Source organism: Eulemur rufifrons, chromosome 24, assembly GCF_041146395.1.
Source record: "Eulemur rufifrons isolate Redbay chromosome 24, OSU_ERuf_1, whole genome shotgun sequence".
In the NCBI taxonomy this organism is placed as follows: Eukaryota; Metazoa; Chordata; class Mammalia; order Primates; family Lemuridae; genus Eulemur; species Eulemur rufifrons.
In genome coordinates this window covers 4,278,575-4,302,593 of record NC_091006.1, presented here as the reverse complement: position 1 = coordinate 4,302,593, position 24,019 = coordinate 4,278,575, and the positions used below count along the sequence as shown (strand labels likewise).

Genomic DNA, 24,019 nt, shown 5'->3' with positions numbered 1-24,019 from the left:
TCCTGTCGGCAGGTTCTGCCAGGTGGAGAGAGTAGGGGTGGGAGTGACTCTTGCCTGGGGGTCACGGCCCCGTCCTACCCTTCAGTTCTGGGTGGGGTAAAGTCCTAGAATCCCCCTAGCCCAGCCCCGCTGGGCAGGAGGAACCAGGGTGTGGGGAAGCCCAGGGCACAGGGGCAGGCAGCCAGGGACACTGAACAGTTTGTGGTCTGGGCCTCTATGCCAGCACCTCCGGAGCTGTGAAATTCTCCTGCAGAAAATAACCTTCACGCTGTTCCGGGCCCTTCCTCCGGTGGGGGATGGTGGGTGGAGGCTTGGTGAGGACAGGCCTCAGCCCTGGACAGGAGGCACCTCCCAATAGCCCTACAAGCTGATGTTCGTGGAGCACCTTCTACGGGCTCAGTGCTGTTCCAAGCACTTTACTAATATTAACTCATTTAATTCTTCCTACAAGATGGATATTATCATTATGCCCATGTTACAGATACGGGAAGCTGAGGCTCACGGAGGGTAACGTGTCATGATCACACAGCTGGAGGGTAGGAGAGGCTAGCTCTGCCTGTGCCACTCGTGATCCGCCTGCCTCTATCCAACCCCTCCTCCGGTCCCCTGCCCCAAGCCACCAGTTAAGATGATTCCCACAGCCAGGCGTGTGGCAGGCCAAAGGTCTCTTCACCCCTCACTCGTTCTGGGCCCAGCACTGGATTTTAGAGAGACAGATCTGGGTTCCACCTGGACCAGAGACTCTGCCTCTAAGCCCATTTCCTCTTCTGTGAAACAGGGGTCCAAGCAACCTCAACCTCCATGGGCTGTTGTGGGGTCCTGAGGGGTCAGGACCTTGCATCTAAATGTGGAGACCCCAGGGGCCAGGCCTGGAGTCTTTGCTTCAGGCGCGTAAATCTTTATTTGTCTCCACCTCGAGAAGTCACTGTGAGAATAAAATGCACATCAGATCTTGGCACAGAGCTTGGTACATATTTGGTGCTCACTACACGAGTTACTAGTTTTCTTCTCAATTTTTATGTAGTAAGTGTAACATTTATTGAATACTTACTCTGTGCCAGGTCCTGTTGTAAGTAGCCATATTTATTAACTCCTTGAACTCATAATAGCAGTTCTCAAAGTGGGGTCCCCGGATGGCAGCGTCAGCATCACTTGGGAACTTGTTAGAAAGGCAGACTCTCAGCCCTGCCCCTGCTGATCAGAAATTCTGGGGGTGGGGCCCAGGGGTCTGTGTTTTAAGAAGCCTTCCAGGAGATTCTGATGCAGCTAAAGTTTGAGAACCACTCACTCCTAACAACCCTGAGAGACAGGCACTGTAATTACGCCCATTGTACAGAAAAGAAAACTGAAGCTCAAAGAGGTTGACCTGCTCCAGACGGCATGACTGTGCAGAGGCAGGATTAGAACCCAGGCCACCAGCGTCTGTCCTCAGAGCTCCAGCTCTGGAGGCAAAGCTTGTGTGGGATGCTGAGGGACTGCCAGGTCGTTTCTGTGACTGTGGCCCCTCCCCACGGCAGGATCTGAGTACAACAGGAGGCCCCACCCGCTCCCAGGCACAGGCACAGCCATTTCCAACCCTTTATTGGGGCTCCGCCAGCCCCAAATAAATATAATACATTAAACCCAGAGCTGAGGGAATCGTGCACCCCAGGAGGCGCCCCCCCCCCCACAACCCCAGCCAGGCAAAATAAGTTAGTGGGGGGCCTGCCAGAGGCCAGGCCAGCTCCCTGGTCTAAAGTGCATCTCAGTTCTGTGGTCCCCACATCTGCACAGTCCCTGGTCGGGCCGCCGGGAGGGGCGGGCGGGAGGTGCCCGGCGCTCACACCGTGCCAGCAGTGGCCGCCAAGGCTGTGTGTGTTTGTCCATTTGCGAGGACGGCTGCAGGGCCAGGCGTCCTCAGGAGAAGCTGTCCTCCGGCCGGGGCTGGGCATCGAAGGGAGGGTCTGAGACTGTGATGCCTTGGTGCAGCTTCTCCAGGGAGAACTTCATCTGGAGGGAGGGGGAGCGGGACAGGGTGAGGGCTGAGTGCCCGTGGGGGTGATGCGCCACCCCCCTCCAAGTGAGAAGAGCAGAGTCACACCGCACCCGGTTTAACTTCTCAGAGGCAGCAGAGGAAGGGACTTCATGCGCACCTGGGACGCAGAGGGCCTGGGTTCAAATCCCAGCTCTGCCGCTCACGGGGTAACCTTGGGCAAATCACTTAGCCGCCCCGGGCCCCAGTCCCCTCATCCGAAACATGGGTCAGTAGCACATCTGCGTCACAGGATCGCGTCAGGGGGCTGATGGACGCCAGGAACCTGGCGCACAGTGAGCGCTCAGCGCACGTTAGCTGTCACCATTACCGCGCGGGGACCTACTGTGTGCCTGGTGCCAGGCGCACGCTCAGAACAAACACGCAGGCAGAGTTCACTGTGTGCCCGGGACTTTCCCAGTGTTGACGCACTTAATCGTCATGACAGTCCCTCAGGTGCCGTCAGGGAGCATCCCACGGACAGAGGAGGAGGTGTAGTCACACACAGGGTGACACGCCAGGATTTGAACCTGGTCGTCGGAATAGATGCTGCCCCTGAACTACATGGGACGTCTGGGTCACCCCCCTTTTGGAGGTGAGACCCAATATCCTTTGAAGAACGTCTCGCTCTCAGACCATGTGACTCCTTGGTCGCCCCAAAGGGGGGCAAGGGGCATGGGGACCAACTCTGGCCTTCCCAGGCTGCTGTGACTGGCTCAGGGGTGGGCCTGCCACCTCAGCAGCCCATGGGAGCGAGCCCTTCCCTGTGGCCGTCAGCCCGGAGCTGCAGGCGCCACCCTTGGCATCCTGGGAGACAGGACGCCCCAAAGGAAAGCCAACGCTGGGCATGGGCAGAGTCGAGACAGCGCAAGACCCAGCCGTGCCCGAAGTGAGACCCCCTGGACTTTTTCCAGCCTGTGAGCCAGTGAACTCACTCTTCCATCCTATTGATCTCCCCGGCACCCCCGTGAGGGGGGACTCTGGGTGGCTCCCGCATTTCACGGAGGAGGAAACAGGTCCGGGGCGGGGCAGGCCCCCGCAGCCCCACACCCCTGCCTTGCCCCGCTGGGCCGGCGCCGCCTACCTCGTCCAGGAGCTCCACGGAAGCGCGCAGGATCTGCCTCCACTTGTGCACCTCGACGCTGTGGAACTGCTTCTGCAGGGCCAGGACCTCGGCCCACTCCGTGGCCGTCTGGGGAAACTTGCTGTGGGGTGCAGGGCTCGGGTGGGGCCTCGGCCTCCCCTGGCCGGCCCATCCCCCCAGCCCCTCGGCCTCCCCACTCACCCCTTGGCCAGGGCCAGGCTGTGCCAGGACTCGAAGGTGTGGGCCGTCCTCTCCAGGGACCAGAGGCGGTAGAAGAGGAGGACGTTGAGGGCGATGAGGACGATGAGGCTGGGGACAGGGGTCAGGGGTCAGGAGTCCTGGACTACAGATGCTCCCACGAGTCGGGCACTGAGCTCGGACCCCACCCCCCGTACAACTACACCCTGAAGGGGTACCAGACTACCCCCCTTCTCTGAGGCTCAGAGAGGGTGACAGACATGCCTAGGGTCACACAGCCCATAGCAGAAAGTCAGGGTTCAAATCCAGGCCCAATGCCCCATGCCCAGGACCACCAGGCCAGGCCAGCTCTCCGGGAGAGCCGGGGGCACGGGGTAGGGAGCAGAGGCCGCAGCTGGGATGGGATGCAGGGAAGGGAGAGCAGGTGGAGGACAGAGGACCCTACCTCACGCAGATCCTGCGGCCGCAATGAGGGGAGACACAGAGATGAGCTGCCCAGCCTGCCCCGGCCGCCCCGCCCCTCCTCGCCCTGCGCAGCTCGGGTAGAGCTTGCTGTACACCCTCTCCCGGGGCTAGTGCTGGGCCGCTGAGGCCCGGAGAGGCCAGGCATGCGGCCAACCCGACCCTCACCTCCCGGGGTCTGCTGGGAGGCCGGGACCTCGCTTCCAGGAAGCCCTCCCTGCCCTCACATAGCCCCTGGGCTCTGCTCCTCCAGCGGGGCAGGCCTCTCCGTGACAAACTGAGCATTTCCACTGTGTAAGGGGCTCTCCCGGCCACACCCCAAACATTGTCTCGTCCCATGCTTGCTGGGAGATGAGCCCACGCTCCCACTTAAGCAGAGACCCAGAGAGGCCAAGCGCTTGCCCAAAGTCACACAGCCAGGACGCAGATCGAGGCCTGTCTGACCCAAAGCCTGGCCCCTCTCTGTTACTCACACAATGCTAATGAGCACCAGGGCGCTGGGGATGCCAGCCCCGGGGCCCTGGTCCGAGGACGATTCCGAGAAGCGGGAGCCGAGGGAGCCTGCAGGAGAGCAGTGAGGTCAGACAGCCCGTCCCGGCCGCCCCACCGCAGGCCCCAGCTCCCCCTCCCGCCCTGACCAGGCCGCGATGGACGCACCTGAGGTGTGCACACCAGCCCGGGCGCAGGGGTCAGGGTCTGGGTGCTGGGGCCCGTCACCGTGACCCCTCCAGCTCAGGGGCCGCTTCCGCCGCCGCAGGCCTGACAGCAGCCCTCGGGCGTCCTTCCCGCCTTCCTCCAGCGACAGCTTCTCGGCCTTGGCGAGCTCTCGCTCTGGGGAAGGAAGAGCGGGCTCGGGGTGTCTGGACCCAGCCGGGCCACCACCCAGCCCGCCCTGGCCGGCCTTCTGTCCCCTACCCAGGTGGTGGAAATAATCCTCGATGCCGCTCCAGGAGTTCTTCTCAATGAGCGACTTCACGAGGCTCCACGGCTGCTTTCGGTAGCGGATCTCGGAGGACACTCTGGGGTCGGGAGAACAGGGAAAGGGGCAGGGTGTGACTCCAGCCTTGGCCACCCCAGCCGCAGGCAGGCTCCTTCCTTCCCCTCATTCAGACACGGCCGTCACAGACGAAACAGGCGCATTCCCACCCCATGGCTTCCCTGGACCCGCCCCTGACCCCACAGGCTGGCCAGCTCAGCCCTCGGCCCCTCCTCCGTCCACACCCCCTACCTGGCAGGTCTCCTGGCTGCCTTTGTCCACTCACGAGCCACCCAGCTGCTGCGCCCCAGCTCCAGCGGGGCTCCCGGAGACAGCGCAGCCCCGGCCTTGCTCAAGCCTACCCCCGGCACCCTCCTCATCTCGGGCAGGACAGCTCAGTTCTTCTAGCGGCTCAGGCCTAACACCTTGGGGTTCCTCTCTTTCCCTCACTCCTGCATCCAGTCTGTCAGCAAACCCCGTCGGCTCCGCCTCTAAAATCCCTCCGGAATCTAAACCCCTCTCCCCTCCACTGCCCCCACCCTGGCCCGGCCTCCGTCCCCTCCACCTGGACATTCCAGCAGCCTCCTCCCTGGTCTCCCACTCTGTCCCTGCCCCCACGGTCTGCTCCCCACCCACATCCAGAGGGGGCCTGGGAACCCCTGAGTCAGGTCGGGGATTTTGTCTGGTTTTGCTGTATCCCTGTGTCTCGAGGCTCAAACAACCTTTGCACCCTGAGCACAGGGGCTCAGGGACCCAACACTTCTGTCCCTCTGCCAGTGTGGGAACCAATGTTCTGCCAGTGATTTGGGGGTGGGGCAGGGACCCTGGGACCACAAGGGTGCCAGGTGGAGGGCCCTGGGCGCTGCTTACCGGAGCCGGGCCTTGTTGCGAGCAATGCCCAGGATGCAGTAGCGGTGGGCAGTGTAGAAATAGTCCTGGTAGGGGATGCCCTGCGTCAGCACCTCGGAGTCCACCACACACCCACCAGCCTGCGGGCCTCGCCGGAACAGTGTCTGCAGAGACAGGGAGAAGGAGGTCAGGGCCCCCCTGCCAGCCGTGCCCCCTGCCCAGCCGCCCACCTGGCTCACCTGTGTCTCCACCACAGAGGCGCTCTTGGGGCCCAGTGGGTTGTTGATGGGAATGGTGTACGTCAGCACTCGACGCTGGTGGCACTTGCTGTCTCCGCTCCAGGGGCTCAAGGTCACATCTGGGGGAGGGAGGAGAAGAATGAGGAGACCATGCCCCAGTCCTGTGCCCGCAGGCTGGGGTTTCGATTCTCTGGGGACTCGTCCCAAACCCTGGCCCTCCTCCATGTCCCCTCCTGGTTGTCAACCCCACCTTCCTTCCAGGAGCCTCTAAGTTCAGAGGCTGATGACACTTACAGCTGGAACCCTTCTCCTGGGGACATTTCTCACCCCACTAGGGCCATCTCATCCACTCCTCCAGCCTCAGTTCCTTCCTCTGTACCAGTCCTGGCTTCTCCCCTGAGCTTCAGACTCGCAATCTTCTGCACGTCCTCCCCTGGCAGTAGCCTGGGCCCCTCGCACCCACTGGGCCCCACACTGGCCTCAGCATCTCCCCAAAACTGGCTACTCCTCTTGGGTCCCCAACTCAAGGCTGGCCCCTGTGTCCTCCAGGCTCCCACCGGAGCCCTGAGCCTTGCCTTGGACGTGCCCACGCCTGGTCTGCCAGCTCCACTGTCTGTCCACCAGCTCTCCTGAGCACGGCTCCTGCTCAGCCCAGCCTTGCCCACCCCTGAGCACCTGGCCTCAGTCTCCACACCTTGCCCAGGGATATCTTATTAAATCCAAGCCTGACCCTATCCCTTCTCTGCCTAGAACACTCTATGGCTCCCCAGTGCCCCCCAGGACTGAATTCCTCAGCCTGATGTGCCAGTCCCTCTAGGATATAGGCATAGTTTGGGGGGACTTATATCCCCCCCAACACAAGGTTTATTCTTACTGATCCTGCAGGGGGTTCTTTTTTGTTTTTGAGACAGAGTCTCACTCTGTTGCCCTGGCTAGAGTGAGTGCCATGGCGTCAGCCTAGCTCACAGCAACCTCAAACTCCTGGGCTTAAGCGATCCTACCGCCTCAGCCTCCCGAGTAGCTGGGACTACAAGCATGCGCCACCATGCCCGGCTAATTTTTTCTATACATATTTTAGTTGGCCAGATAATTTCTTTCTATTATTAGTAGAGACGGGGTCTCGCTCTTGCTCAGGCTGGTCTCGAACTCCTGACCTTGAGCGATCCACCCGCCTCGGCCTCCCAGAGTGCTAGGATTACAGGTGTGAGCCACCGAGCCCGGCCTGCAGAGGGTTCTGTATGGTTCGTTTTCATCAACACAGAAAAAAGAAATAAAGAAAAACTATACCTCCTGACTAATCCCTCCCCTACTTGAATCTCTTTCGTGGCCTCCCAAGCTTTTCAGCCGGTTGGTCCCTCCTACAGCCTGGGGCACATCAACCCTTCAGCCTCACCCCGTGCAGTGGCCTCCCCTCCCCTCTCCGCCTGGCTGCAGTGGCCCAGCCCAGCGGGATTTCCCCCAGTGTCCGCCTCCAGCCCCAGGGCCTTTACAATACATGCCAGCCTCGTAGGTTCCTCTGCCCCCCATCCCCCACCTCCCCCTTCCTCAGTTCATCCTTCAGGCCTTGGTTTTGATTTCCTGGCAGCCTTCCCCGATACTCCTCAGATTACAGACACCCTCTGACACTCGCAGCCCTACCCTTAACTCACGCCACACCTGTGATGTGTGGTACTTATTCGTGTATTTATTTCCTGTCATTCCCACTAGAGTCTGGGCACTGGGGACAGGAGTTCATCTACCCTGGCCTCTCATGGGCCTCCAAGCCCTGTACACCCCTGACAAAGTAGATGCTAAATGCGTGACCATTAACTTGCAATTATTAAATCCTTACTGCGTGCTATTGCTCTAGATAGCTTTCCAGTATTAACTCACTTAGTTCTCGTGAGAACCAACAAGGGAGGTAGTTACCACACCCCCAGTATACAGAAGAAGAAACTGAGGCACAAAGAGCCTCAGAATCATGCCCAGCTAGTAAGAGACAGAACCACTTCTGGCATCACAGATGCTGGTTTTATCCGCCCCATCCAGCCACACCACCTGGCAGGGCCTGCCTGTCTCCGGGGGGCTCACCCTGCCTCACCCCTCCCCCGCACCTGGGTGTCCCCGGCGTCTCCTCCATCCGCCCCCTGACCTGTGAACTTGCACTGCTGCAGGAAGCTCTGGAGGAAGGGCGAGTCCGAGAAGAGCATCTGCTGGAGCCGCTCAGCGCCCACGTGGAAGACAGAGTTGATGAGGAGACGGCCCGAGAGATCGGGAAGCAGGGCAGCCAGGTCAGCTGGGAGAGAGAAGGGCCGCGGGTGACGGCAGCCCCCACGCCTCCCTCCCTCTGGGGGGCGCTCCTCCCCATGTGGGGTGGATGGGCAGACTGGACACTGACAGACACGGAGCCCTCCTCAGCCCCTCTCACAGGCACGCTGATTGGTTCAGGGGTGTGTGGGTGTGACCAGGCCAGGTCAATTGGCCACAGTGATTGGTTCAGAAGCCAGACCAATTAGCCACACTGATTGGTTCAGGGGTCTGTGGGTGTGACCAGGCCAGGTCAATCGGTCACAGTGATTGGTTCAGGAGCCAGGCCAATCCCCCAGTGATTGGTTCAGTGGTGGCCTTCTCCAAGTTGGTCCAATCAGAGGCAGCCCGAGGGCGTTTGCCGTAGTCATTGGGAAAAACATGCTCTCTCTGCTAGGCGTGTGTGGGACGGGGTTGAGGCTATCTGCCTGGCAAGAGTAGAGGCTACCTGGGAGTCAGTTGGCAGAGAGAAGATGAATATAAAAATAATAATAAGAGAAATAATAATAGCTAAGACTCAAAATTGGCCTAAGTGTTTTACATGTATTAACTCATTTAATTCTCTTAAAAACAACCCTATGAAGTGGTATTGCTCTTGCTGACTCCATTTTTCAGATGAGAAAAACAAGGCAGAGCTGACGACAGGAAGATTTCTAACGACACCACTCAAATGCCACACCCACCTGCCCCTGGAGTTTTAGTCCCGTGAGCTCTTGCTTAAGCTGGGGTGAGGTCTGCTACGTGTGTAACTGAGGCGAGTGAATCGGGCCCACCTGCCTCACCTTCCTCCCCGGTAGACGAAGAGGAGTTACTCGTGTCCGTCAACAGCTCCTCACTGGGCAGGAGATCCAAGGGGCCCAGGGGGGCAGGCCCATCGGGCGGGATGGGCTCTGTGCTGGGGGGTTCGGCCACTGGCGTCACCGTCTGGCTGGAGGAAGCATCTGGCTGGCTGTCCATCTGCTCCTCCTTGTCCTCCTCTGCCTGCAGAGCGCGCTCAGTCAGCCTCGCCCCACCTCCACCCGAGCCTGGGGGCACCTGTGTCCACACTGGCCACAAGGATTCCAGAGCCTGTCCAGACCTTGGGCAGGAAACCAATGCTGGGGAGGTAGCGTATACCCAGGCTCACAGCCTGGAGCCACCCAGAGAGCCGTGTCCCGGATGCCTGGGCCACAAGCTTCCTGGCCTGTCCAGTCCACCTGCGTCTCCTGCCTCAGATATCCACCCCTCCCCCGCCCCTTCTATTTCTCATCCTTCTACCTGTTTTCCCCTTTTTCCTGTCTCTCCTTCCCATCGGTCCCCATTTTCCTTGTGCATCTCCCCATCTCCGTCCTGCCCCTCCATCATCCCCTCCCCTGTCCCTCTGTCCATCCCCCCAATCTGTCAGGCTGTCCTTCTCCCCTACTCCACCCCGGACTTCCTCTGTCTCTTCCCACCGGCACCCTCCTCTCTCCCCCAGCCCCCTGCTCACCCCGTGGTCGGCGTCACTGCTGCCTCGGGAAAGGTTGGGGGTGATGCGGCCACGGCGAGAACCCACGGGGCTTGGCTCCTGGCTGTGGTCAGCTGCCCCCGAGGGGGTGATGTCGCTCAGGGCAATCACATCGCCTACCTCCTTGGGGGTCCTGCGGGGAAACAGAGGAAGTGGGACTGCTGTATCCTTGAGACCCCACACACCCTCCTGGATCGCTCAGACGTCGTACACCCACCCAGCACTCCAGGAACTCCAGACATTCTGCACGCGGCCCCGCCTGTTCTCTCCCCCGACCCGGGAACCACCCCCAACCTCCGACTCACCCCAGACCATTCAGCTGCAAGGGGCAGACATAGTCCTCGTCCTCGCTGGTGAGGCCCAGCTCCGAGCCGTAGCACTGGTGCACCAGGTGCCAGAGCTCACGGGGACTCAGCGTCTGGGCAGGCAGGACCTGGGGTTGGCCTCCATCTCCCCGCAGCCGGAGCCCGCACGCCTGGCTCCCCGCCAGCCCCAGCCTCGGCAGTTCCCCTGGCGGCCACATGGGGGCAGCCATGACCTCCCGCGCAAGACCGCGGCCCCAAGGCGCCAGGAACCGGGGCAAGGGCCCTGAGCTCAGGACTTTATACCTCACACCTCCCCAGTCCTCGCAAGAGTCTGGCTGGTTGATGCAGAAGTTCCCACCCCTTATGCTGTCCTGCCCTCCCCCACCTCATGACATTCCCAGGTGTCCTCGGGAGCCCTGGGCTTGCAGCCCCCATGGCCAGAGTGGCTGGATGAGGGTGACGATGAAACGGTAACGGCAGCAGACATCCAGTGAGTTGTTACTAGGTCCCAGGCATCCTTCTAACCCTTTACGTGTGAGAGCTCACTGAGTCTCCAAAACTGTTCTGGACACTGGTGCTAATATCATTTTAAGACAATGTTGCTGAGAGACACAGTCCCAAGCCCGAGGCCATACAGCTAGGAGGTGGCAGGGCTGAGGTGTGATCCCAGGGGAGCTGGTCTAGCACCTTGGAGCCAACCACTGGGCTTTTCTGCCTCCTAGGAGCGGACATGACTGAGTTCTTATTCTGGGCCCAGCTCTGGGTGGTATCAAGTAGGGACGGTCCCCATTTGACAGATTGGGCTCGATGACTCGCCCCAGGTCACTCATGGTGGGGCTGGAACTCCAGGGCCTGAGTGTTGAGCCCTCGTCTGCCCTCGCCTCCTAGGAGCCTTTGACCCCACACTGTCCCTCTCTCTGGCTTCTGAATGGGGCCCTCTGGCACTCTTGCCACGGCTGGAGCTGCCCCAGGGGGACGAGAGCCTCCTGGAGGGCAGGACGTGACTGCAGCTCGGCTGGATGAGTGGGCCTGGGCTCCACGGTGCTAGGGGTGGCAGCAGCCACCGATGACACTGCCACCGATGACCACCACCATCTACCCACCTCCCTCCCTGCCAGCAGAGCCCTGATCTCGTTCAGGGTACAGATCTTCCCCAGCCCCAGGGATGAGTGATGACTGGTTTACACCGACTCACTCTTCCACTGCCAGAGATGCAGCTTCAGGGTCAGGCACGGGGACCTGTGGATGTCCCGCTGGGGCCCACGGAGATGCCGTGGAGCAAGGCCTGCAGCTCTCTGAGTTCTGGAACCCTGGCTCTGGGGCCCCCCAGCACACCCCCAGCCTCCACCCAGGCCCACCTTTTCAAGCAGCGCGTTCTGCCAGAGGCGGAAGATGAGGAGGAAGCAGCGGTCACGGGCCCCGAAGGACGTGAAGAAATGCTGTAGGGAAGTGGGGGGTAGCGTGAGGGGGCGGGGAGGGACAAGGCCGGAGTCGGGGGCGTCCGTTCCTTATCCACACCGTGTTCCGGTCTCTGTCCTGATGAATCGATTCATTGCACAAGATGCTTGTCCTGTGCCCCGCCCTGCACAGGGTCACTGTGAAGAGCTGGCCCTGTCCTCAGAGTCCAGGGTGGGCGACAGACACAGCTCCAGACTGGGTCAGCCCAGAGCGGTCTGCTGGGATCGGGGAGCCCAGGGCATGTTCCTAGCCTCCTTTGCCGCGAGGGGTGCTCAGCTGATCCACTTTTGGCCAGCAAAACACAAAGGGAAGTCTGCTGGGAAGTGTCCCCCACTGCCACTGGTGTGACAGCCCCGGGCAGAATTGGGTGGAGAGTCAGGGGGGACTTCCGAGGGGCCGGCGGCTGAGGTGCCAGGTGCACGGGAGGGAAGGACTGCAGTACTCCTGCAGCCCCGGGGCAGCCGTGTGAGGGGCAGGCTGCAGGCACACGGGCTGGGAGACGAGATTCTTGGGGTGCAGAGTAAACGGGGCTTTGCGGGGGAGGGGCCTGCTGAGGTTGGAGACCACGTGGTCCCATTGTCTGTCCCCAGCTCACCTTCTCGCTCTCTGTACAGATCTGAATGGCGTTGGGGATCAGCTTGGCCGTCTTTTCCTTCTTCAGACACGTCACTTCCTTCAGCTGGATGGAAATCTGGGTACGAAAGGAGGGTCAGACGGGGCCAGGCCCTGCCCGCCCAGCCCGCTGCGCCCACCAGCGGCTCACCGTCGTCTCCCAGCGGAAGATGTTGCTGTAGAAGCAGATCCAGTTCTCAGAGAGATAGAGGCGGCCCTGAAGGAGGATCTCGCGCTGCAGGGCACAGGAGTAATCTGAGAGTGGCCAGGAGAGAGACAGGTAGACACCTGAGTCACAGGGCTGTGCCGGCAGCCACAGCCCGGGGGGAGTCAGGGGACAGAGCTGGGAACTCAGGCCAGGGGGCCAGGACTCACCCACGATGAGGCGTTCGGCTTCGGGGAGTTTGCTGAACAGTTTCCGGAAGTCCTCATTACGCTGCTTGTAAGTGGGGCTCAGCATCTGGAGGGACGTGGGAGGTGGGGACCTGGACGAGGACAGTCCTGCCCTGCAAAACTCTTGGAGCTCCCTCAGTATCTAGCCTGCTTCTGGTTTCCACTGCCCCTAACACAGCAGTAACCACAATGACAGCTGCCATTTACTGATTTCTTATATAAGCCAAACCCTGCGCCAAGTACCAGCCAGCATCACTGGCTTATCGAGTGTTCCCTTCAGCCTTGTAAGGTGGGGCTGTTTCTTGAAGAGAGCAAGAAAGGCCCAGAGAGGTTAAGTGACTCACCCAAGGTAACACAGCAGAGAAACAGCATCATAGGCTGTGACCCCAGGTCTGCTAATCTCAGCACCCACTCTTGGACTGTCACAGCCTGGGGCTCCCCCGGCCCGCACCTGGCCTCTCCCTCCCTTCCGCCCCTCTAGCAAGCCCCTTGCCCCAGACACTTACACTGTACCAGCTCTGCATCTTCTGCAAGAGAAAAGAGAGGAGTCGAGATGAGCCCCTGGACACCGCCCCGGCCCACTGCCCTCCCACCTCTCTCCACACCCCACCAGGGCTGGCACCAACCTTGCTGTTGCGGATGAAATTCCGGCTGCCCAGGCTCTGGGTGCTGGGGGTCCCGGGCACCCCACCCTTCTCCGAGGAGCTATCTGATCCCTTCTCCACCATGGTGCCTGGTTCCGGCTCAGGTGGAGGCCGGCTTGGGGGCAAGAGCTGCAGCCGCTTACGGAGAGATGGGGAACTGCTGGGCGTGCTCCGGCCAGAGTGGGGCGTGGTGCTGGGGACAGGAAGAGGAAGGGGGCGTCACGGGGGAAAAGGCTGGGGTGCGTGGACAGGCCTATTTTTGGAGACCCACCCACCCACCTGTGCATCCATCCCCTATGCGCTTATCCACCCGCCATCCCGCCATCCCGCCCCACTTCCCATTAGTGACTCAGAGCAGGTTTCCCATGTTTCTGTGCCTCGGTTACTTCAGCCGCAATCCAGGAATGATTAATGCACCTTCTCATCTGGCTGTTTTGAGACTTAAATTAATACACGTGAAGTATTTCTAACAGAGCCTGGCACAGAACAAGCTCTCAATAACACCTGCTATTTTTTATTAACTTATTACTTCATTCATACAACAAATATTTATTGAACAGTGACTTTCTATTCAATTGCTCAAGCTAAAAACCTAAACATCCTAATTTCTTTTTTTGATTCCTCACCTCTCATTTCTAATCTGTCAGCAAGTCCCACTAGCTCCACGTCCAAAACCTATTTCCATTATTTCTATTCTACTCACTTCTCCCTGCACCAGCCTCCATCCCCTCCCGCCTGGACATCCCAGCAGCCTCCTCCCTGGTCTCCTGCTGTGCCCCTGCCCCCTCCATGGACTGCTCCTCACCGGCAGCCAGAAGGAACCTGGGAACACCTGAGTCAGGTGAGGGCCGTCCTGGCTCAGAGCCCTGCCCGGGCTGCACCTCACTCCAGGCAACAGCAAAGCCCTCACCTTGGGGCCTACGACCCTAGCAATCTGGTCCTGTCACCTACATGGCCTCCTTCCACTCTGGCCACCCCAGCCTCCTTCTGTCCCTGAGGTGCTCCGACTTCATTCTGGTTCCTCCCCCTGGACAGTCCTTCCACAGCCCCGGCATCATCAGCTCCGTCCCTTCAGCTCAAGTGTCCTTGATCCTGGCCACCCAGCCTAGGATAGGCCCCTTCCCCTCGTCACACCCCAGGCTATCTTCGCTCACCCTGCTCATTGACTTTGTTTATTGTCTGCCCAGATTGAACTTGGGGAGGTCTTGGTTGCCACTGTGTCCCCACACCCCAAACTGTACGTGGCGCATAGCGAATGCTCAATAAACATCGGTGACGACATGAAGAATCCGTGCGCTGGCTGGAGCTGGCAGGGACTATCAGTCAGGGTGGCTCCTGCTCTTGGCTAATTAAACCTCCCAGTGGGGAGGCAGACACTAAGCAAACAGACTCAAAGGTTTTGACTGTACAAATACTAACGTTGTCACAAGGGCTGTAGGGTAAGTATCGGGAACTTTAAAGGGACATTCATTGTTGACTTCTTATCAGGAACTATGTCAAGCTCTCGTATGATTGATTTTACTACTCCTCAGATAGCCTGTGCATTTGAGTCTATTACTGACCCTGCTTTACAGAGGAGGAAACAGGTTCCAGGTGGTATAAACCACTTGCCGAAGGACGCGTGTCTGGTTTATTTCAGGGCAGGACTCCAACGCGGGAGCCTTCAACTGCTCCAGGGTGGAGGTGGGATTCCTTCCACCACTGGGAGAAACTCACACTTGTCTCTCTGGCCTCCAAGCCTTAGTCCCCTCTGTCTAGACCATCGTTTCTCTTCTTTGCATAGCAAATCCTTCAAGACTCTTGCTCAGACTCGTCTTCCCTTCTGCGGGTCCCCACAAGCTCCCAGGCAGCTCCCACCCCAGCCCTGAGTGCTCTGGGCTGTCGCTGTGTGATGGCAAACCTTGGGGTTGTCTTGGTCATTTCTCTGGCCCCAGGACAGAGCCCGGGGTAGGCATTCATGCAATACTTATAAATTGAATTTGTGGAGTAAAACAAATGAATAAATAAATTAAATAGATGGTGGCCGGGGACACTGCCACTGGACCCCTGGGCCATCCCAGCCTCCTCCTCCCTGGTCTCTGCTCTGTTTCTGCCCCCGCAGTCTGTTCCCCACCCACAGCCAGAGGGAGCCTGGGAACCGTGAGTCCCGTCAGGGCCCTCCTAGCCGCACCTCCCTCTAGTAAAAGTGCAGGGCTGGTCCTCCTCGACCCTCATCAGCCCCCATTCCCTCTCCCTGGCTCTTGCCTTGGCTGTGCCCTCTGCCCAAAATGCTCTTCCTCCCAGAAGTCCAAGGGGCTCCCTCGCCTCCCCCAGGTCTCTGCTCAATGGACATGTTTCAAAGCCACCCTCCTTATTAAACGTCACCCCCATTGCTCTCCTGACCTCTCTTCTGTGTCCCCCCTCAGTTCTTACCCTCCTCCCCCACAGGACGTGAGTGTCCCCACCGCCTAGGACGGGCCGGGCACACAGCAGGTGCTCCACGAGCACTGGCTGCTGTGGGCTGAGCGCACGATCCCTCGGTCCTCCTCCCTGGCCCCCACAGAACTGGGATTCCACCCGTGTGTGACTTGCAGGACTCGCAGGCCTCCAGGGCAGCAGCCTGGAGTGGGGTCCCACAGTCGAAGGGGCTTCTGGTCAAGTGTTGCCACTTCCTCCCTGTGTGACCTTGAGCCAGAGTCTGACCTTCTGGCGCCTCCCTTCCCTCTCGTGTGTAATGGGAATAATAACCGCGCCCACCCCTCAGGGGCGCTGGCAGGAGACAGTGACATAGGACACACAAAGCCAGGCACGCAGAAGGCACTCTGGCTGGCCCACGTCCTCTTCCCGCCCGCAGGGACTGGCAGACCCAAGCGGAGTGTACGGCCCTGCCGCCACCCAGCGCGCCGCTGTCCAAGCGGCTACGGGTACCTCAAGAGCACCTGAGCCGCCACGGACTGACCCCAAACTCCGGTCATTCACTCTCTGAATACCCTGCACCTGGCACTGGGGACACCGAGGTGAGCAAACTAGAGACACAATGCCCTGCCTGCAGGGGCCCGCCGCTCTAGCTGGGGACCACACAGAAAGAAAACGTGCGAATGAAGCTGGAGACCTCGGCCGCTGCCGGTGCTGCGAGGCCCTGCTCCGTGTGCGGGGCCCACGCCTGCGGCACCGCAGCACTCGGAAGTCGCCTGAAATGCAGGTGCCAGGGCCGGCTCCCGACCTCTTGAACCAGAAACTGGGGTGGGGCCAGGAGATTCCGTTGCACGCTCAAGTTTGAGGGCCACAGAGATAAAGGGACAGCTGGGAGCAGAGAGGGTTTCTTCAGTGAGAGTCAGCAAAGGCCTCGCTGAGCAAGGAGCCCCTGACTGAGCCCTGAGGACAAAGGAGAGAGCTGGGAAAGAATGGAGACGACAGTCCTAGGTGCGAGAACATCAAGTGCTGGGAAACGACTGGGCTTTGCAGGTGTGTGGAAGAGCGGGGTGGCCAGTGGGGCTGGGGAGCCCGTGCCGGGGGCTGTGGTCAGGACTTTGGGCTTCACCCCAGGGGCGCTGGTGAGCAGGGAAGGGCTCTGAATTAGGGGACCACACCCCCTGCCCCCCCAGCTATCTTCTCACACCTGTAACCTGAAACACAGACCTGCCCTACGCTCCAGTGACGGGCCCCTAGACCCGGAAGCCTGGGGAAAGGTTCAGGGCACACAGACCGGGCTCCTGAGCTGAGCAAAGAGGAAGTACTCAAGGGCAGCCTGGGGCTGCACAGCCAGGCCAGCTGAGGGCAGAGTGAAGGGAGGAGCCTGCTGTGGCTGGAGGACCGTTATGGGGCAGGGACCGGGAAGTGATAAAGTTTTTGCCACTGCAGACACGTGACCTGCAGCTTCCTGGGCCGCAATAGGCCCAGAGCGGCCTCTGTTCGGAGAGGGGCAGATGCATACACAGGTGTGCATAAGGGGGAAACTCGATGAGGGTCACACACAGCCAGTGTCACAGGTAAACTGCATTTCCCCAGGACTGCAAAAAGTCTGTCTCTTTCCTCTTTCCTCTCTCTCTCCCTGACTCCCCCTTTCTCCCTCTCACACACACACACACACACACACACACACACACAGCAATAGCATCACAGGTATGTTATAGTCCGACAGAGAGCCACAGGGACTACCGGAATAATCACATACACACACACCCCTGCAGCATGGCACGTATACTATGGTCATATGGCAAAGTCCCCCAAAAGTTACACACACATGCATACATGTATATGTACACAGAGCTGCAGAGGGTCGCAGAAATACATAGTGAAATACAGAAAGTCCCAGGTAAATTATATTCACATGGGTAGCCACAAGGCAGTCTCAGGGAAGAGTCGAAGGCAAATAACATTCACACAGTCACAAAGAGAGCCACACAGCGAAAGAAGAGTCACAGAGGACCTCAGCTAATACATACACAATCCTGGGTAAAGTTAGCCAGACGGTCAGCCAACACATCCTGACTGAGTGTCCCTCTGCCCTCGTGGTGTTCACCGTCTGGCAGGAAAGACAGAGCAAAGGCCAGTACTAAAGTGGCAAAGGATGGAGGTGTCAGCTGCCATCGCTACGGCAGAGAACCCTGACACTCGTGCCGCCACGCAGGACCCAGGAGTAATGCGGCTGCAGGGGTTGTGGACCCCGAGGACCCGGTGACCAGGTATCGAAATAAAGCATGGGATGTGATTTACAAACTGTAGCAGGGGGACAACGACAGCTGTTATTACCTCTTGAGGGTCAAGGATACACCCAAGGTCTCAGGAGGGCAGTCCCAGGCCCGCAGAGAGCCACAAGGGGTCTCTGTCTCTCACTCTTCTTACACATGCAAAGTCACAGAAGGTCTCAGCTGCACACAGAGAGTGCATACAAAAATGGGTGCATACATTGGGTGCATACAAAGATGTCACGAACAGATACCCACAGGAACAGCCACACAAAGATGGAATCAGAGATAAATTACAGGCATAACCACAAAAGGTCACAGCAACACACAGAGCCCCATACACACAACAATGTCACAAATGGACACACACAGGTAACTGACATTTGCACACAGAGCTAACTTACAGGTATGTGCAGGCACAGAGGAGGGTCATGGTGGAACACAGAGAGCCTCAGACACGCTTGTTCACACACTGCAAAGTCACAACTGGACACACGCTGGTAACTTACGGTGACTTTGGAGCCACAGATGGAATTCATGGTAGGTTAATCGCACACAAAAGCAGCCAAACAGGATCACAGATGCCGCACACTAGGAGCCCCAGACACACGTACACACGCTCCAAAGTCACAACCAGACGTGCACGGGTCATTTGCATTTGAACAGAGAGCCACAGATGCAATGAAATACATGCAACACACGTACAACCAGAGGCTCACAGCCGCACACGTGGGCCACAGACACACACTATAGGGTCACAATCAGACACACAGGTAATTCAGGTCACACTCAGAGCCTCCGGTAAATGACACACACAAACATCACCGAAGAGAAGCACAACCGTGCACACCAGGAGCCCCAGACCACGTACACACGCTTCCAAGACACAATTTACTATGGGAAGCACAGTCGCACGTGGGGCCCAGATAGAGAGTGGGTCGGTTCCGCACACGCGCCCCAGAGGTTCTCAGGCACACGGGCGTGGGGCCCTCAGGAAGCCCCCGCCCCCAGCAGCCAGACAGCGACTGACGAGGGCGGTGGGAGGGGGCCTAGCCCAGAGGGGCTGTTCCGGGCCTGCCCAGGGCTCCGGGCCAGCTGCGCGCCCACCCTGGCCTTCCAGGCAGGGGCGAGCGAAGCTTAGGCGCCCTTCCCGCAGGCCGTGTTCCCAGCTAGGCGAGTCGCGGGCCCCCAGCCAAGCCCCGCAACCCGGCGCATCGCGCACTGGCCGGCAGTGACGACCAGACCTAGGCCCTGCGGGCCGTGCGCTCCACCTCCAGTCCCCAAGCCCCTTCCCCACCTCTCCCCGCTCCATCTCCGGTCGCCTCGGCCCGGCCCCAAGCCCACAAGGCCCAGACTTGGGGTCCAGCAGCAGCACCCCCTCCCCGAGCCCGCGGAATCCCTCCCCCCGCGACCTCCCGGGTCCCCTCGGTCCCCGACCCTCCGCGGCCCGGTCCTTACTCGAACATGGATGCGGCGCGCCCGGCCACAGGGCAGGGCAGGGCCCGGCTGAGCGGGGCTGGGCAGATCTGGGTGTCCCCGCGGGGCACCGGCCTGGCCTCCCTGGGCCACCGCCCCCGCCCGACCCAGCCACCCGCACAAAAGGCCGGAGCCGCTGGAGGCCGCCGAGGCGTCAGCGACACCCCTTTCCTGCCCCCGCCCCGCTGCGTCACGGCGCCGCCCCCCGCCCGGGGGGAAGGACAAGGAGGGACCCGAGGCCTAGATGGAGAGAACGAGGCTGGGGACAGCCGCACGCGGAGAGCGGGAAGGAAGAAAAGGAGGAGAGAGAGACAGAGACAGAAAGAGAGACAGAGAGGGACTTTAGTGAAACCGAGCGCCGTGATGGCCGCTGCTGGCACAAGCTGGGAGCCCCTCCCCGAGTAAAGGGTCCCCAGCTCCAGTTATGCCCCTGGGCAGGAGCCCCCGGCCTCCCGGGGAGTGGGGGGGGGCGGGGGGGACCTGCGCGGCGGGGCGGCGGGGAGGGCGGGATATGCTGGGAAGCAGAGATGCGCGTGTGTGTGTGTGTGTGTGTGTGCGCGCGCGTGCGTGTGTGTAGGGGGCCCCGAAGTTGGCGGGAAGGGATGGGGCGGGTAAGGCCTCCTCCTTCCCCCTCCCAGTACTGAGCTCCCGAGTTCCTGGCCGCGGGGGGTCCCGTGCCTCGATCCCTGGGGACTTCACTGTTCCATCAGCCAGATAAGTCAGAATCAGCCCCCCACTTATCTGTGCTGTGACCCTGTCAAGTGCCCCGCACCGTCCTGGGGACCCCACTAACTCTGCGGCCAGGGCTTTCCCAGGCAACGGCGCAGGGGCGGGCATCCTCGGCCTTTTACCGTCCGGAAAGCCCGGCCTCAGAGACGGGAAGGGACGTGCGGAAGGAACCCGGTGGGAAGGCTCTGACGCCGTAACCTGCGTCCACCTCTGCAAGCTGCTGTCACAGTCTGGTAATGTCCTGGACTCTTGGCCCCAGAACGCGGAAATAGGAGTCCCACCTCGCAGCGCCTGAGCCGGGGCTCTCCAGGATAGGCTGTCCCTACCTCTTCTGAAAACACTCCCTTCCCATCCCTCGAGCCCTTCACCTTTCCCCTCCCCCACCAAAAAACTCCACTGACTTCTCAATTTTGGTGGCTGGCAGGCCCCAAACGTCAGTCTTCCTTGACACCTTCTCTTTCCTTTACACCCACATCCAACCTGTCACAAACCCTGTCGGCTCCACCTGTAAAATCTCTCCAGAATCTAAACTCTTCTCCCCCCTCCACTACCCCCACCCTGCCTCCATCCCCTCCCACCTGGACATCCCAGCAGCCTCCTACCTGGTCCCCTGCTCTGTCCCTGCCCCCATAGTCTGGTCCCCACCTGCAGCCAGAGGGAGCCTGGTAACACCTGAGTCAGGTCAGGGCCCTGCTGGCTCAAAGCCCTGGCGGGCTGCACCTCGCTCCAGGTAACCCCAAAGACCTCACCCTGGGGCCCAAGTGATCTGGCCCTGTCACCTCTCTGACTTCCCCTCCTCATCACCTACTCACTCACACCCTCCAGGCTCCCAGCCTCCCTGCTGTTCTCTAACTCTGTGGGCATGTCCCTGCCTCCTGCCTGAGGGCCACCCTGCCCAGAAAGCTCTCCCTGCAGTCCTTCCCCTGGCAGCCTCTTACCCTCAGATGTCAGGCACCCTCCTGCCTCTCTTTCTCTGTCCCTCTGCTCTCTTTGTATTTCTCTTTGCCTGGTTCTTCTTTTGAAATATTTTTACATTGTTGATTAGGGAATATTTATTTCAAACAGGAAAAACTATCATGGTCATCTATGTCCCCACCACTTACATGTAATAGATGTGGACATTTTGCTTCAGATCCTCCCCCCACTTTCTTTTAAAAAAAGAAATAAACTATTAAAGTTACATCCAAAGGCCCAGCCCCCCATCCCTCCTTTCTCTGCCCGTGCCCCTCAAGACACGCCCTGCAGTTGATGTGTGTCTTTCCTGTGCAACTTTCTATCCTTTTTTCCGTATTAGGATGCACCCACCAACAATATAGCCTATTATTCAGTATCTTTTAAAAGAGATACACAATGGGGCTCCTACTGTATCATTTTGCAACTTGCTTTCCCCATCATCATTGTTTCTGAGATTTGTCGACATCCCTGCACAGAGCCCTACTTCATAAACTAGGTCTTATCAAGTGTCCACTGTGGGAAGAAACCACTGTGGATATTTCTGTTTGGGGCCAGTATATTTCTTTCCTCTTTCCCTCTGTGGCCTTGAACCTCCCAGTTCCTGTTTCTTTGTGCCAGAGGTAGTGTTTCTTTGCAGAAATTTTCTTTGAACTTTTTTTCTTTTTGCCTGTGAGCTACAGCAGGAAATACCTTTTACATTGGCCCCCATCGCACATTTAGAAATATATGTAATGCCACAGAAGTTGCAGGAAACCACACTTACCCTATCGCTTGTACATATTATGTTCGATTCTGTTTTATTTTAGTTTGTATAAAAAGTGCTCATTGCAAGTCACTACACTGATTTCATGGCCCTCAAGTGGGTCCTGCCCCACAGTTTGAAAAGCGCTGGGTGGATCAAGGAGGGTGTCTGCCTCTGCTCTTCCTAGGCAGTGCTCAGATGAGCTCATAGTGGGTTGTCCCAAAGCACGCTCTCAGTTGCCTGTTTTTGTTTGTGCAGCTTTTTTATAACTTCAAGGTCAGGTCCCTGTGGGGCTAAGGCGACACTCTAACTGACCTGCAACCCTCTACCTGGACTGTGACTGCCACAAGGAACCCGCCCTTGAGCAGCAGCCCCTAGACCGAGAGACCCTCTTTCCCGTCCCACTGCCCAGGTCTGACCTGTCCTGGGACAGATTCTCCAGCTCTGGGGTTCTCAGCCGCTGCGAGCGCTGTGGGGTCGGGCTGCAGGGGGGTGACTCCCCATCACTGGATGGTGTTATGTGAATTTCAGGCACCTCCAGGAGCCTCCAAGCCTCAGGCGCCAGGCTCTGTGCCCCATTGCCCTGTGGCTGCTGCCTCTGCTGCTCAGCTGGGGGGGCAGACAAGCCCTGGGCACTGTCCTGGGACAACGGGGGTGCCCAGGGCAGCAGGGGCAGGAACTCGTTCATGAGGAGGGTCTGGGACAGCTGCCAGTGGCGTGGTCTCTGGGAGAGACAAAAGAGAAGTGAAAGAAAGGGCCCCTTACCATCCTCCCCTGCAGCCCCACTAAAAGAGACAAGCTGTGGTTAAGAGCATGGTTTGGTGGCCAGAGAGATCTGAGCGGGATTCCCACCTCTGCTCACATCCTCCCGTCATGACCCTGAGCCCCAGTTTCCTCTCCTGAAAACTGGAGATCTTGATATGACACCCTAGGGTGGCTGGGCAGCGTCAGGGGGCTCTGCCATGCAGAGGGCCCAGCCGCGCAGCGAGTGCTCAGTAAACGCCTCTTCCTGCCCCGGAGCTGGGGGCTATTTTGCTGAGCATTCAGGAAGGCCCTGAGTATTCTATACACCCCCGCCACTCCCACACCCCATGTCCTTTTCACACACACGGCCAGGACGGAGCCAGGCCGCACTGGGCACCAGAGGCCAGGGCCTGGGAACGGCTGGTCAGGCAGAGAGAGAAGCAGAGTAAGGATTCCCCTCTCGTTTGTTCAGCACTTGCCCCTCCCAAGACAAACACAAGGAGGTGCCACACGGCCTCCTGGGCCCGGGAAGCCAGGCCAGCTACTGCGGCTGCTGCTGTGAAGTTGGAGGCTGCCTGGGTCGGGGACGGCCAGACCAAAGTCTGTCCTCTCGGCACACACAGCGATGGCTTCTTGGCATCCAGCTGTCTGGAGGACAGGGAAGGAAGACCTGGGGGAGCCCAAGAGGGTTTTCCCGGGTTTTCGAAAGACCCTGACTCTCACAGGCCAGGCCTGGACCTTCCCAGGCACCCTAGAACCCCAATGCACCTACCTTATGGGTTCCTCCTCCTCTGTCCTCACGGGGCTCCAACTTCCAGGGTAAGGGCGGTGGACAAGGCCCTGCCTTCCCCCCAGGACTCCTGGCAGGGCCAGAAAGTCATGACCTTGCCAGCTGGACCAGCATGTCTGGCCAGAGTCATGTTACCCTCTGGCCAGCTGCTCCTGGGAGAAAGGGCAGAGTGGGGGTGGGACGGGTGCCCCTACCAAGGCAGGCGCCGAAGAAGGCCACCTCACCCTTCCCTCTGACTGCCCAGTTGAGGACAGGGCTGTCCTCACCCTAGTGCTCTAGTGGTCTGTCTCTAGTGTTGGTCTGCCGCCAGCCACGATGTTGCTTCTGTCCCCCAACTCGCCCCGAACTGCTCCCCAAGTTTGGGGATCACCCCGACCCCAGCTGGCCAGATCCAGCACATTTTCATCACCTCCCTGCGCTCTACTTAGAAGCCCCGAACCTGGGAGACGCCTCTTCCTTCTGGGCAGCTGTCCCCGCAACTCCACTTCCCCGGCAGGGACAGCCCCATCACACCTGCCCTCACCTCCTGCTTCTCCACCTGGTTTGCAAACGCTGACTTTCCCCAAGGCTCGGGTCCGCGTACTTATACTTTTCCATTTTTATGATATAATAATTGTCACATGCCAAAGGATATCTGTATCATAGATGTGGGTTAACACTGCATAACGACGAGCCCCCTGTCTCCCCCCAGCCCAATTTGAGAACCAGCACGTCACCGGAGATGTCACCCCTGTGACTGCCTCAGGCACCCCCTTCCCACCTTTGCCTTTATTCCAGAAGTCTCCATCACCTTCATTAGACAGTTATCACTCCCTTACACTTTAATGGTTTTTATCACATTGATATGCATCTCTAAACAATATATATATTTTTTAGTTTTGCTTGCTTTAGAGCTTGATAAAATGAAATCATAC

At 59.2% G+C, this 24,019-nt stretch overlaps 1 protein-coding gene across 5 annotated transcripts; it reads right to left on the bottom strand.

Moving 5' to 3' along the window:
• Window positions 1-1,554: 1,554 nt before the first annotated feature.
• Window positions 1,555-22,259, bottom strand: GRAMD1A (GRAM domain containing 1A). 5 transcript variants are annotated; one of them, XM_069457134.1, is made up of 20 exons: window positions 19,129-19,272; window positions 12,986-13,196; window positions 12,866-12,886; window positions 12,342-12,426; window positions 12,118-12,221; window positions 11,950-12,045; window positions 11,255-11,335; window positions 9,897-10,009; window positions 9,574-9,724; window positions 8,888-9,086; window positions 7,951-8,094; window positions 5,820-5,938; window positions 5,602-5,744; window positions 4,671-4,774; window positions 4,413-4,586; window positions 4,229-4,316; window positions 3,739-3,750; window positions 3,297-3,404; window positions 3,096-3,216; window positions 1,555-1,989 (listed from the first exon to the last, which is right to left on the bottom strand). In XM_069457134.1, the coding sequence occupies exons 1-20, from the start codon at window positions 19,134-19,136 to the stop codon at window positions 1,897-1,899; spliced, it is 2,175 nt and encodes a 724-aa protein (XP_069313235.1). In that variant the 5' UTR covers window positions 19,137-19,272; the 3' UTR covers window positions 1,555-1,896. The 5 variants fall into 5 exon arrangements, with proteins under 5 accessions (XP_069313235.1, XP_069313236.1, XP_069313234.1 ...); XM_069457135.1 differs by lacking the exon at window positions 3,739-3,750; XM_069457133.1 differs by lacking the exon at window positions 3,739-3,750 and having other exon boundaries at window positions 3,297-3,438; window positions 19,129-19,269.
• Window positions 22,260-24,019: the final 1,760 nt, after the last annotated feature.